Raw genomic sequence first — 14,460 nt, forward strand, 5'->3', positions numbered from 1 at the left:
CTGCAACAGTGCGAGCATCTCTGTCCTCTGGGACCAGCACAGACAAGCACACGAGCGGCGCGAACATCAGGCCGCTGCAACAGTGCGAGCATCTCTGTCCTCTGGGACCAGCACAGACAAGCACACGAGCGGCGCGAACAACAGGCCGCTGCAACAGTGCGAGCATCTCTGTCCTCTGGGACCAGCACAGACAAGCACACGAGCGGCGCGAACATCAGGCCGCTGCAACAGTGCGAGCATCTCTGTCCTCTGGGACCAGCACAGACAAGCACACGAGCGGCGCGAACATCAGGCCGCTGCAACAGTGCGAGCATCTCTGTCCTCTAGGACCAGCACAGACAAGCACACGAGCGGCGCGAACATCAGGCCGCTGCAACAGTGCGAGCATCTCTGTCCTCTGGGACCAGCACAGACAAGCACACGAGCGGCGCGAACAACAGGCCGCTGCAACAGTGCGAGCATCTCTGTCCTCTGGGACCAGCACAGACAAGCACACGAGCGGCGCGAACAACAGGCCGCTGCAACAGTGCGAGCATCTCTGTCCTCTGGGACCAGAACAGACAAGCACACGAGCGGCGCGAACATCAGGCCGCTGCAACATTGCGAGCATCTCTGTCCTCTGGGACCAGCACAGACAAGCACACGAGCGGCGCGAACATCAGGCCGCTGCAACAGTGCGAGCATCTCTGTCCTCTGGGACCAGCACAGACAAGCACACGAGCGGCGCGAACATCAGGCCGCTGCAACAGTGCGAGCATCTCTGTCCTCTGGGACCAGCACAGACAAGCACACGAGCGGCGCGAACATCAGGCCGCTGCAACAGTGCGAGCATCTCTGTCCTCTGGGACCAGCACAGACAAGCACACGAGCGGCGCGAACATCAGGCCGCTGCAACAGTGAGAGCATCTCTGTCCTCTGGGACCAGCACAGACAAGCACACGAGCGGCGCGAACATCAGGCCGCTGCAACAGTGAGAGCATCTCTGTCCTCTGGGACCAGCACAGACAAGCACACGAGCGGCGCGAACATCAGGCCGCTGCAACAGTGCGAGCATCTCTGTCCTCTGGGACCAGCACAGACAAGCACACGAGCTAGCGAACATCAGGCCGCTGCAACAGTGCGAGCATCTCTGTCCTCTGGGACCAGCACAGACAAGCATACGAGCGGCGCGAACATCAGGCCGCTGCAACAGTGAGAGCATCTCTGTCCTCTGGGACCAGCACAGACAAGCACACGAGCAAGCGAACATCAGGCCGCTGTAACAGTTTGAGCATCTCTGTCCTCTGGGACCAGCACAGACAAGCACACGAGCTAGCGAACATCAGGCCGCTGCAACAGTGCGAGCATCTCTGTCCTCTGGGACCAGCACAGACAAGCACACGAGCGGCGCGAACATCAGGCCGCTACAACAGTGCGAGCATCTCTGTCCTCTGGGACCAGCACAGACAAGCACACGAGCTAGCGAACATCAGGCCGCTGCAACAGTGCGAGCATCTCTGTCCTCTGGGACCAGCACAGACAAGCACACGAGCTAGCGAACATCAGGCCGCTGCAACAGTGCGAGCATCTCTGTCCTCTGGGACCAGCACAGACAAGCACACGAGCGGCGCGAACATCAGGCCACTGCAACAGTGAGAGCATCTCTGTCCTCTGGGACCAGCACAGACAAGCACACGAGCGGCGCGAACATCAGGCCGCTGCAACAGTGCGAGCATCTCTGTCCTCTGGGACCAGCACAGACAAGCACACGAGCTAGCGAACATCAGGCCACTGCAACAGTGCGAGCATCTCTGTCCTCTGGGACCAGCACAGACAAGCACACGAGCTAGCGAACATCAGGCCACTGCAACAGTGCGAGCATCTCTGTCCTCTGGGACCAGCACAGACAAGCACACGAGGTAGCGAACATCAGGCCGCTGCAACAGTGCGAGCATCTCTGTCCTCTGGGACCAGCACAGACAAGCACACGAGCTAGCGAACATCAGGCCACTGCAACAGTGCGAGCATCTCTGTCCTCTGGGAACAGCACAGACAAGCACACGAGCTAGCGAACATCAGGCCACTGCAACAGTGCGAGCATCTCTGTCCTCTGGGACCAGCACAGACAAGCACACGAGCTAGCGAACATCAGGCCGCTGCAACAGTGCAAGCATCTCTGTCCTCTGGGACCAGCACAGACAAGCACACGAGCTAGCGAACATCAGGCCACTGCAACAGTGCGAGCATCTCTGTCCTCTGAGACCAGCACAGACAAGCACACGAGCGGCGCGAACATCAGGCCGCTGCAACAGTGCGAGCATCTCTGTCCTCTGGGACCAGCACAGACAAGCACACGAGCGGCGCGAACATCAGGCCGCTGCAACAGTGCGAGCATCTCTGTCCTCTGGGACCAGCACAGACAAGCACACGAGCGGCGCGAACATCAGGCCGCTGCAACAGTGCGAGCATCTCTGTCCTCTGGGACCAGCACAGACAAGCACACGAGCGGCGCGAACATCAGGCCGCTGCAACAGTGCGAGCATCTCTGTCCTCTGGGACCAGCACAGACAAGCACACGAGCGGCGCGAACATCAGGCCACTGCAACAGTGAGAGCATCTCTGTCCTCTGGGACCAGAACAGACAAGCACACGAGCGGCGCGAACATCAGGCCGCTGCAACAGTGCGAGCATCTCTGTCCTCTGGGACCAGCACAGACAAGCACACGAGCTAGCGAACATCAGACCACTGCAACAGTGCGAGCATCTCTGTTCTCTGGGACCAGCACAGACAAGCACACGAGCGGCGCGAACATCAGGCCGCTGCAACAGTGAGAGCATCTCTGTCCTCTGGGACCAGCACAGACAAGCACACGAGCGGCGCGAACATCAGGCCGCTGCAACAGTGCGAGCATCTCTGTCCTCTGGGACCAGCACAGACAAGCACACGAGCTAGCGAACATCAGGCCGCTGCAACAGTGAGAGCATCTCTGTCCTGGGACCAGCACAGACAAGCACACGAGCGGCGCGAACATCAGGCCGCTGCAACAGTGAGAGCATCTCTGTCCTCTGGGACCAGCACAGACAAGCACACGAGCGGCGCGAACATCAGGCCGCTGCAACAGTGAGAGCATCTCTGTCCTCTGGGACCAGCACAGACAAGCACACGAGCGGCGCGAACATCAGGCCGCTGCAACAGTGAGAGCATCTCTGTCCTCTGGGACCAGCACAGACAAGCACACGAGCGGCGCGAACAACAGGCCGCTGCAACAGTGCGAGCATCTCTGTCCTCTGGGACCAGCACAGACAAGCACACGAGCGGCGCGAACATCAGGCCGCTGCAACAGTGCGAGCATCTCTGTCCTCTGGGACCAGCACAGACAAGCACACGAGCGGCGCGAACATCAGGCCGCTGCAACAGTGCGAGCATCTCTGTCCTCTAGGACCAGCACAGACAAGCACACGAGCGGCGCGAACATCAGGCCGCTGCAACAGTGCGAGCATCTCTGTCCTCTGGGACCAGCACAGACAAGCACACGAGCGGCGCGAACATCAGGCCGCTGCAACAGTGCGAGCATCTCTGTCCTCTGTGACCAGCACAGATATCACACGAGCGGCGCGAACAACAGGCCGCTGCAACAGTGCGAGCATCTCTGTCCTCTGGGACCAGAACAGACAAGCACACGAGCGGCGCGAACATCAGGCCGCTGCAACAGTGCGAGCATCTCTGTCCTCTGGGACCAGCACAGACAAGCACACGAGCGGCGCGAACATCAGGCCGCTGCAACAGTGCGAGCATCTCTGTCCTCTGGGACCAGCACAGACAAGCACACGAGCGGCGCGAACATCAGGCCGCTGCAACAGTGCGAGCATCTCTGTCCTCTGGGACCAGCACAGACAAGCACACGAGCGGCGCGAACATCAGGCCGCTGCAACAGTGCGAGCATCTCTGTCCTCTGGGACCAGCACAGACAAGCACACGAGCGGCGCGAACATCAGGCCGCTGCAACAGTGAGAGCATCTCTGTCCTCTGGGACCAGCACAGACAAGCACACGAGCGGCGCGAACATCAGGCCGCTGCAACAGTCAGAGCATCTCTGTCCTCTGGGACCAGCACAGACAAGCACACGAGCGGCGCGAACATCAGGCCGCTGCAACAGTGCGAGCATCTCTGTCCTCTGGGACCAGCACAGACAAGCACACGAGCTAGCGAACATCAGGCCGCTGCAACAGTGCGAGCATCTCTGTCCTCTGGGACCAGCACAGACAAGCACACGAGCGGCGCGAACATCAGGCCGCTGCAACAGTGAGAGCATCTCTGTCCTCTGGGACCAGCACAGACAAGCACACGAGCTAGCGAACATCAGGCCGCTGTAACAGTTTGAGCATCTCTGTCCTCTGGGACCAGCACAGACAAGCACACGAGCTAGCGAACATCAGGCCGCTGCAACAGTGCGAGCATCTCTGTCCTCTGGGACCAGCACAGACAAGCACACGAGCGGCGCGAACATCAGGCCGCTACAACAGTGCGAGCATCTCTGTCCTCTGGGACCAGCACAGACAAGCACACGAGCTAGCGAACATCAGGCCGCTGCAACAGTGCGAGCATCTCTGTCCTCTGGGACCAGCACAGACAAGCACACGAGCTAGCGAACATCAGGCCGCTGCAACAGTGCGAGCATCTCTGTCCTCTGGGACCAGCACAGACAAGCACACGAGCGGCGCGAACATCAGGCCACTGCAACAGTGAGAGCATCTCTGTCCTCTGGGACCAGCACAGACAAGCACACGAGCGGCGCGAACATCAGGCCGCTGCAACAGTGCGAGCATCTCTGTCCTCTGGGACCAGCACAGACAAGCACACGAGCTAGCGAACATCAGGCCACTGCAACAGTGCGAGCATCTCTGTCCTCTGGGACCAGCACAGACAAGCACACGAGCTAGCGAACATCAGGCCACTGCAACAGTGCGAGCATCTCTGTCCTCTGGGACCAGCACAGACAAGCACACGAGGTAGCGAACATCAGGCCGCTGCAACAGTGCGAGCATCTCTGTCCTCTGGGACCAGCACAGACAAGCACACGAGCTAGCGAACATCAGGCCACTGCAACAGTGCGAGCATCTCTGTCCTCTGGGACCAGCACAGACAAGCACACGAGCTAGCGAACATCAGGCCACTGCAACAGTGCGAGCATCTCTGTCCTCTGGGACCAGCACAGACAAGCACACGAGCTAGCGAACATCAGGCCGCTGCAACAGTGCAAGCATCTCTGTCCTCTGGGACCAGCACAGACAAGAACACGAGCTAGCGAACATCAGGCCGCTGCAACAGTGCGAGCATCTCTGTCCTCTGGGACCAGCACAGACAAGCACACGAGCGGCGCGAACATCAGGCCACTGCAACAGTGAGAGCATCTCTGTCCTCTGGGACCAGCACAGACAAGCACACGAGCGGCGCGAACATCAGGCCGCTGCAACAGTGCGAGCATCTCTGTCCTCTGGGACCAGCACAGACAAGCACACGAGCTAGCGAACATCAGGCCGCTGCAACAGTGCGAGCATCTCTGTCCTCTGGGACCAGCACAGACAAGCACACGAGCGGCGCGAACATCAGGCCGCTGCAACAGTGCGAGCATCTCTGTCCTCTGGGACCAGCACAGACAAGCACACGAGCGGCGCGAACATCAGGCCGCTGCAACAGTGCGAGCATCTCTGTCCTCTGGGACCAGCACAGACAAGCACACGAGCGGCGCGAACATCAGGCCGCTGCAACAGTGCGAGCATCTCTGTCCTCTGGGACCAGCACAGACAAGCACACGAGCGGCGCGAACATCAGGCCACTGCAACAGTGAGAGCATCTCTGTCCTCTGGGACCAGCACAGACAAGCACACGAGCGGCGCGAACATCAGGCCGCTGCAACAGTGCGAGCATCTCTGTCCTCTGGGACCAGCACAGACAAGCACACGAGCTAGCGAACATCAGGCCACTGCAACAGTGCGAGCATCTCTGTCCTCTGGGACCAGCACAGACAAGCACACGAGCGGCGCGAACATCAGGCCGCTGCAACAGTGAGAGCATCTCTGTCCTCTGGGACCAGCACAGACAAGCACACGAGCGGCGCGAACATCAGGCCGCTGCAACAGTGCGAGCATCTCTGTCCTCTGGGACCAGCACAGACAAGCACACGAGCTAGCGAACATCAGGCCGCTGCAACAGTGAGAGCATCTCTGTCCTCTGGGACCAGCACAGACAAGCACACGAGCGGCGCGAACATCAGGCCGCTGCAACAGTGAGAGCATCTCTGTCCTCTGGGACCAGCACAGACAAGCACACGAGCGGCGCGAACATCAGGCCGCTGCAACAGTGAGAGCATCTCTGTCCTCTGGGACCAGCACAGACAAGCACACGAGCGGCGCGAACATCAGGCCGCTGCAACAGTGAGAGCATCTCTGTCCTCTGGGACCAGCACAGACAAGCACACGAGCGGCGCGAACATCAGGCCGCTGCAACAGTGAGAGCATCTCTGTCCTCTGGGACCAGCACAGACAAGCACACGAGCTAGCGAACATCAGGCCGCTGCAACAGTGCGAGCATCTCTGTCCTCTGGGACCAGCACAGACAAGCACACGAGCGGCGCGAACATCAGGCCGCTGCAACAGTGCGAGCATCTCTGTCCTCTGGGACCAGCACAGACAAGCACACGAGCGGCGCGAACATCAGGCCTCTGCAACAGTGCGAGCATCTCTGTCCTCTGGGACCAGCACAGACAAGCACACGAGCGGCGCGAACATCAGGCCGCTGCAACAGTGCGAGCATCTCTGTCCTCTGGGACCAGCACAGACAAGCACACGAGCGGCGCGAACATCAGGCCTCTGCAACAGTGAGAGCATCTCTGTCCTCTGGGACCAGCACAGACAAGCACACGAGCGGCGCGAACATCAGGCCGCTGCAACAGTGAGAGCATCTCTGTCCTCTGGGACCAGCACAGACAAGCACACGAGCTAGCGAACATCAGGCCGCTGCAACAGTGCGAGCATCTCTGTCCTCTGGGACCAGCACAGACAAGCACACGAGCGGCGCGAACATCAGGCCTCTGCAACAGTGAGAGCATCTCTGTCCTCTGGGACCAGCACAGACAAGCACACGAGCGGCGCGAACATCAGGCCGCTGCAACAGTGAGAGCATCTCTGTCCTCTGGGACCAGCACAGACAAGCACACGAGCTAGCGAACATCAGGCCGCTGCAACAGTGCGAGCATCTCTGTCCTCTGGGACCAGCACAGACAAGCACACGAGCGGCGCGAACATCAGGCCGCTGCAACAGTGAGAGCATCTCTGTCCTCTGGGACCAGCACAGACAAGCACACGAGCGGCGCGAACATCAGGCCTCTGCAACAGTGCGAGCATCTCTGTCCTCTGGGACCAGCACAGACAAGCACACGAGCGGCGCGAACATCAGGCCGCTGCAACAGTGCGAGCACGCGCCCTCTGGGACCAGCACAGACAAGCACACGAGCGGCGCGAACATCAGGCCGCTGCAACAGTGCGAGCATCTCTGTCCTCTGGGACCAGCACAGACAAGCACACGAGCGGCGCGAACATCAGGCCGCTGCAACAGTGCGAGCATCTCTGTCCTCTGGGACCAGCACAGACAAGCACACGAGCGGCGCGAACATCAGGCCGCTGCAACAGTGCGAGCATCTCTGTCCTCTGGGACCAGCACAGACAAGCACACGAGCGGCGCGAACATCAGGCCGCTGCAACAGTGCGAGCATCTCTGTCCTCTGGGACCAGCACAGACAAGCACACGAGCGGTGCGAACATCAGGCCGCTGCAACAGTGCGAGCATCTCTGTCCTCTGGGACCAGCACAGACAAGCACACGAGCGGTGCGAACATCAGGCCGCTGCAACAGTGCGAGCACGCGCCCTCTGGGACCAGCACAGACAAGCACACGAGCGGCGCGAACATCAGGCCGCTGCAACAGTGCGAGCATCTCTGTCCTCTGGGACCAGCACAGACAAGCACACGAGCTAGCGAACATCAGGCCGCTGCAACAGTGCGGGCATCTCTGTCCTCTGGGACCAGCACAGACAAGCACAGACAAGCGCACCGACGCAGCACCGCGTCGCTTGGGAAACAGCGACACACGAACACCTCGTGCAACAAGTTTGCTGGTTACACTGCACGTCATAACAAACTTCAATATCGAAAGAAAAAAAAATGAAAACTACAAAAAAATACGTAAATGCACCCACGTAAAAAAAATAAAAACATAAGCAGCACAGATAGTTCCGTTGACGCAATCAATAAAATATATATTTTTTGTATTTTTTAACAGTTTTTTTATAACAATAATAACAGTATTTTCAGATGTGGGACATTTCAAAATGGCGGAATCAGTTTTTTATAAATCCTTTATTAAAATTTTGATTTTTTTTATAAATTAATTGTTTTAGTTTTTTTATAATTACTGATTTTAAAGATGGCGGCATAAAATTCCAAATATCCCAATGTGTGTATCAAATGAATTTATTGTAATCGGAACTGAAATAGTATTAAAAATTTCAGCTCTCTATTTCAATACGGAAGTGGTTTGATTTCAACTTATCAAGATTTGGACTTAACAGGCAAACAAACAAAAATTTGTAAGTTAAATAAGAGCTTGTAAAAATCATTATATCCCAGACGTACACTGGAGGACTATAAACGACGATACAGCGACAAACAGACGAAACCAGCGATGATACTAAACAGATAATGTGGACAACAACACAACGACAACACACAGACATTTACAGTAGTCTTCCTGAGACAACAGTTGCGACGTTTCGGTCACATAAATCCGTTCCCTTCCTCAGGCACTGACTGATGTAACGTACAAACACGTTACTTGGATCAACATAACATAAACACGTATATAATTATATAGCATAATACGTACAAACTAGTAACTTAAAAAAAAAAAAACACGTCAAACCACAAAACTAAGAAACTTTATATTTAAAAAATCATAACTTAAAAACAATCAACTAAGAACTTTCATAGCATAGAATCACATACCTTAGAAGTATCGTAAGTAAAAAAAATAATATATTATCAAGATTACAATTGAAAACTTAAAAAGTGAAAAAATTCTATAGTTTTGTGCATGGGCGTAGATTCCAGGGGGAGGGGGCAGGGAATCCGCTTGTGCTTGCAAAAGGTTGACTGTGAAACGGGGTTAATAAACGTAAACGTTAAAACTATTCTTTATAGAAAACTTTCTGTATATTTACAGGTTTCTGCTATTGTATGCAAACATGCCGAAGAATGGCCCTATCCAGAGATGACTTGCGTCGGTTAAAACCCACGTGCAAAAACTCAAGGGCCAAACGCACCCACCCCGCCCCCTTGCCTTGCGAAACCAACAGTTTTGCGTCCCTGGTTCAACGTGTTTCCAAGTTGTGTGTTCCTGACTTCCGATGGCTTCTGTGCCATAGGGTGTGAGCCCCCGGAGCACGCGGGCCCGCTGCGCAGACGTGTAGGGCGGGTTGCCTGTAGAAAGAACCGACAGGCGCACGTCCTCGGCAACCCGACCCTTGTTCTACAGTAAGTGAAGCGCGGGGAGCGAGACGAAATCACGCGCTGCGGCGACATAGCGTAAATAAACTACATACGGTTGGTCACAGGTTTGAAATGCTAAACTCTCCACAAATACCAAGCAATTCAGTTGTTTGTCCACAAGGAGGGAAGAATAACACATGGCCAGGACCAACTTCAAGAGGATTGGGACAATCTCATATATTCTGAACGACTTGACAGAATCCGTTGGGGTTGGTTTTGTCGGCTGAATGTTTTCATTACGGAGACCTGAAGGTAGAGAGGTAGTTAATACAGTGTATAGTTAAATAAAAAAAAAACATTTTTCCTGTTTTTCATAAAAATAAGGGCTTGAAACCAAAAATATACACACAAAAATTGGCTGTACAATTAATCTAATCAAATAAGAAAAACCTCTCTGGTAACCAAATCTTAGGACGATATACATTTTAATAAATTTATTTTAGAATTGAATAATAGAATATTAAAATTAGCTTAAAACTGATAAGTTGGTCACCGGCTACCAATGAAAAAAAAATCGTTTGGCTCAACAATACGTTTGTTTGTGTATGGCACATACTGTTGATTCAAACAAATATTTAGTTGGAGGAAATATTTGGTTGACCCGACTAAAAATAAATGGGTTTCGTATACATATATTTTGTGAGGGAGTGGGTGGTCATAAAATTTGGCAAACAAATATTTCGTTACCTCAAGCAAATATTATTTGCGAAATATAAAAACATATTTTCTCTGTATAAAGGCACATTTTAATGACATTGAGGAAGTGTGTGTTAATTGTACCGGTTTTGTTGGTGACAACGTCTCTCGCAGTCAGGGTATGCGCATTCTGGAAAGTCAGGGGAGGTCAGGGAAAAGTAAGGGAATTTACTTTCAAACCTGGAAAAGTCATTGGAATTCCTCAATGATTGTAATTTGAGGGGGAAATGTCATGCTTCGTTATGCCATCACCCAGACCATGAACGAATTTTTTTTTTTAAATGGTGTTAGTGCACAGTCATAAAATGGCTTAGGTATGCTAGGTTCATTCTGAAAAAGTACAGCTGTGTGGATGATGGAGGCTGAATTATCTTTATTTATTAAAAAAAAAAAACTTTCATAAAAGGTATTTGTAACTGCAGTAGTGTTTACCAATTTCCGAATGTTCTGCTTGTATACTAAGATTATTCTTGTGGATTATGTTCGAAGTCAGTGAACTTAATAACCGAAAATTTACGAATACAAGGAATAAAAAAACCGAAGATACTTGGATAATTTGTAACCAGCGTTCTGGGTACACTGTTATAAATCTTAAACGTACATTTAAGGAGAAATCTGGAAGAACCTATACTTTCCACGGAAGAGCCAGAGAAATTTTGCCAGAGATTCGCGTGAACATCGTGTACCATGTGCGTAGATCCTGGGGGGTGGTGGGGGTGGGGGGTTTGAAGGGGTTGGACAAATGTCAACGTCAAAACTATTCTGTGTATTATAAAGTTTCCTGCGCGTTGCATGTGTGTGTAGGCAAAAATGTGGGCAGTGTAAAACAGACATCCAGAGATGACTTGTCAGGGTTTGTATCTGTGTTGGTGAGGCGGGATGATAAGCGCGACGCTCGCTGCTGCTTCTAGCGCGATGTCTGCTCTGAGCTGGCATAGGACATACAACAACTGTGACATTTGAGCGGTGACCGTGACATTATAAGGCGGAGAAATGAAGGTAAAGGTGTAATGCGAGTCTCTTAAGTGCTTTCAAGAATCTGCACCCGTTGTTTATTTGTCTGAAAACACGCCTTTTTTTAACTCCTCGAGAATACTGTTTGAAATCTTAATCCGGAAACCGAACTACTTTGTCGGCCCTCGGCGAACTCTTAAACGGGTTTTTTCGTACGCAGACGCCAGTGTGGATACGTTCGAGTGTTTTGTTTTTCCCCCCCTGGAGCTGTGCGCACCGGGTGTGTGCACCGGGGTCCGCCGTGGACGACGTGGCGGCAGTGGCGTAGCCAGGCTTTGTGTATGGGGGGGGGGGGGGGCGGTTGTTAAGAAGCATGGCAACCCCCCCCCCCCCGCCTGTATTAAAGCAGGGTCCGGGGAGGTCCTTCCCCCGGAGAAAAATTTGGATTTTAAGGATGTAAAATAGTGCTATTTTCAGCAGTTTTTCGGTTCTTAAAATTTAAAATATTGTAATCGTAAAAAAAAAATTATTAATTTTAATATGAAATTTGTTTGAGTGATGAATGAGAAATTAATTAAAGATTTGGTGCTAAAGCGAGAGGGGGGAAGGGGGTGGTTTGAACCCCTGAACCTCCCCCCTCCCCCTGGCTACGCCCCCGCGTGGCGGGCGCGCTCACCTGTCGGCGACCTGGGTCTCGACGGGCTGGTCGCAGTCCTCGCACAGGTGCCTCGGCCGGTCCTCCTGGTCTTCGTCGTGGTCCCCGCGGGGACCCCCGGGGCCCGGCGCGTGCTGCTGCCAGCGGCTGCGGCTCGACTTGCTGGTCTCCGAGCCCACCCCGGAGTCGTTCCTCTCCACGTCCGCCGAGCTCCTGCGGGCCTGCGGGCGCCACCGACAAACCACCAGTCACCACCACATCGCCGATGTACAAGCCACGCCTCCAGCTTTCAATATATACATACTGTATAGAAGTCGCCAGCCCAGGTTAAAATTTCTAATACGGTTTTGAGGTAGTTTGTTAATTCACCGCCGCAATCGCCACCATCTCCAGGGGCATCGACTTGTGGTGGTCCCTAGCGGACAAGTGTCGAACTCTTCAAACACCCCTTCCCCCTCCTCTTGAACGACCTTCAGCTGCAGTGAATGATTGATGGGGGGTGCGGGGAATGACAACGGGCGACAGCGCTGCGCTCTAACGTGTAAATAACAACTAAGACGATACAGGGCGTTACGGCAGCGCACTGCAGCGGTGAAGTTCCCACCAAGCTGCTCATCATACGCTCCTGAAAAACGTAGAGTAAATCCTATCCACTCGCGACTTCTATACAGTATATATATTCAAAGCCTCCAGTGAGCGCTGCGCGGTGTCTGGTTCGAGGACTGGGTAAACATGTAGCTGAGCGGTATTTGCGAAAAAAAAAAAAAAATGTTAAAAATCTGAAAATACTTTTATTATATGCTCTTTCACTTCCTCTTTTCATTAAAACCGGCGGAGATTAGAAATTCAAAATACTTTAGGAGATATCGAATTTTTTTTTTTTAATTTTCATCACAATACCTGTGTATTCATGCGTCGCTCAAAATTGTTTCTTGTTTAGGAGTATCTATTAAAATCAGTATTTATGACAAGCCCGCGCGCGAGTACTGCTTTGCTGTTTTCTCGCTTGCAGCGCCACCTATGCTAAAAGAATGACTCTTCCCCCAGATAGTAGAAGGTGAACCTATAAACTTTATTTGGCAACACGGTGGAGTTCCTCCCCACTGGAATCTCTTTTGTTACGAGAGTGGTTGAACGTCGAAGTCAAACTTTTCATTCATTTTCATTCAAGTATAATTTTTTTTTTTTAACCATGCAGAAGGTAATCGAATATTCAAAAAATTAGACTTTATTTCGTATTATTATGCTTAATTATGTGGTCAGTTAATAATGGCTAGTTATTCAAAGAACGGTTTGCAAATAACTTTAACTACTGGAGGTACTGGGACCACACAAAGCATAAATTCTCGGGTGAGAATCCGAAACCCAGTATTAATGCAAACACTATTTTTGTAGTGATATCGTTTTTTTACATGTCAATGTATAAATTTTAGAATATCTGTGATTTTACATGAATATTTTTTTTTTGTTTTGATTTTCAAAAAAAAAAAAAATACCTTGCACATAGATTCAAAGACATTTCAAACAAACCTACCCAATTTAATAACAAATGTCTTCCCAGCACGCCGTGTTTAGGTTATGGGTATAAAAACAGATAGAAATTGTGCAAAATTGTTTAATCGTACCCTACTTTTAATTTTACACATGTAACAATTCCTAATGAAACACTTGTGCCTTGTTTTTGTAGATTTCTAACTTGTACAATTGCACCTCCGTGGACTGTAATTCATGAATAGTTTTCCAGTATTAACTGCGAACATAATTAGCAACGATTCAACTAAGTAAAGTCAAATTGTTGAATATTCGATTGTCTTTCCCATTGTTTAAAAAAATATGCTCTAAAGAAACCTGAATTTTTAAAAAAAAATATGCGTCAATTTTCGTAGGAAACATTAGGTATTATCTCGAAAAACGTAGTTTATACATGCAAAAATAACCATTGCTATGTATTGTACAAAGTTACAGTATCTTCCTTGCAGTATTAAAACCCTCTTTCTCGGCAACTGGTTTCCGAAGTAATCCTCTGTAAAAGCACAGAAATAGGCCCCCTGCCCAGCCGACTCGGCGCAGGTGAATCACGGATTTTGAGGATCGAACCAGCGACCCTCGCCACACGAGCACGGCCATCGAGCCCCCCACTCATCCATCTCCCCGGTCAGGGGTCGGCAGACTTTCCAGTCACACGAGCCGATTATTAAGTAAACAGATCCCATAATTTATTTAGACAGCCGCAACACGTATTGGCTATGGTTATTTTTGCATACATATATTAAATACGTTTTTCGAGATAATACTGATTTTTTTTACAAAAATTTGCGCATAATTAAAATTTTTAAGCTAATGTTTGATTAAAGCATTTTTTTTTTTAGAAATAACGGAAATTATAATCGAATATTCAACAATTTGACTTCACTCTGTGCTATCATGCTTGTTAGCTGTTACTGGAACAGTAATGCCTAATATTGTTAGTAAGTGTAAAAACTACAATACTTGTTAACACACAACAAAAACATTTACCTACTTGGTGACAGCTTTAAAAAATTCTATGTGAAACGCATGTTCGTAACAGCTTGT

The 14,460-nt window shown here is 51.4% G+C and overlaps 1 protein-coding gene across 2 annotated transcripts in view; it reads right to left on the bottom strand.

Annotated features, from left to right (window-relative positions):
• LOC134534030 (uncharacterized) overlaps positions 1 to 14,460 on the bottom strand; it is a 320,338-nt gene that overhangs the window by 34,314 nt on the left and 271,564 nt on the right. For both annotated transcript variants that reach the window (XM_063371973.1, XM_063371974.1), the window contains one exon: positions 11,908 to 12,107. In XM_063371973.1, the coding sequence (XP_063228043.1) occupies positions 11,908 to 12,107 (200 nt within the window). The remainder of the gene's footprint in view (positions 1 to 11,907; positions 12,108 to 14,460) is intronic.

The sequence above is a fragment of the Bacillus rossius genome, chromosome 7 (genome assembly GCF_032445375.1).
Source record: "Bacillus rossius redtenbacheri isolate Brsri chromosome 7, Brsri_v3, whole genome shotgun sequence".
Taxonomy (NCBI): Eukaryota; Metazoa; Arthropoda; class Insecta; order Phasmatodea; family Bacillidae; genus Bacillus; species Bacillus rossius.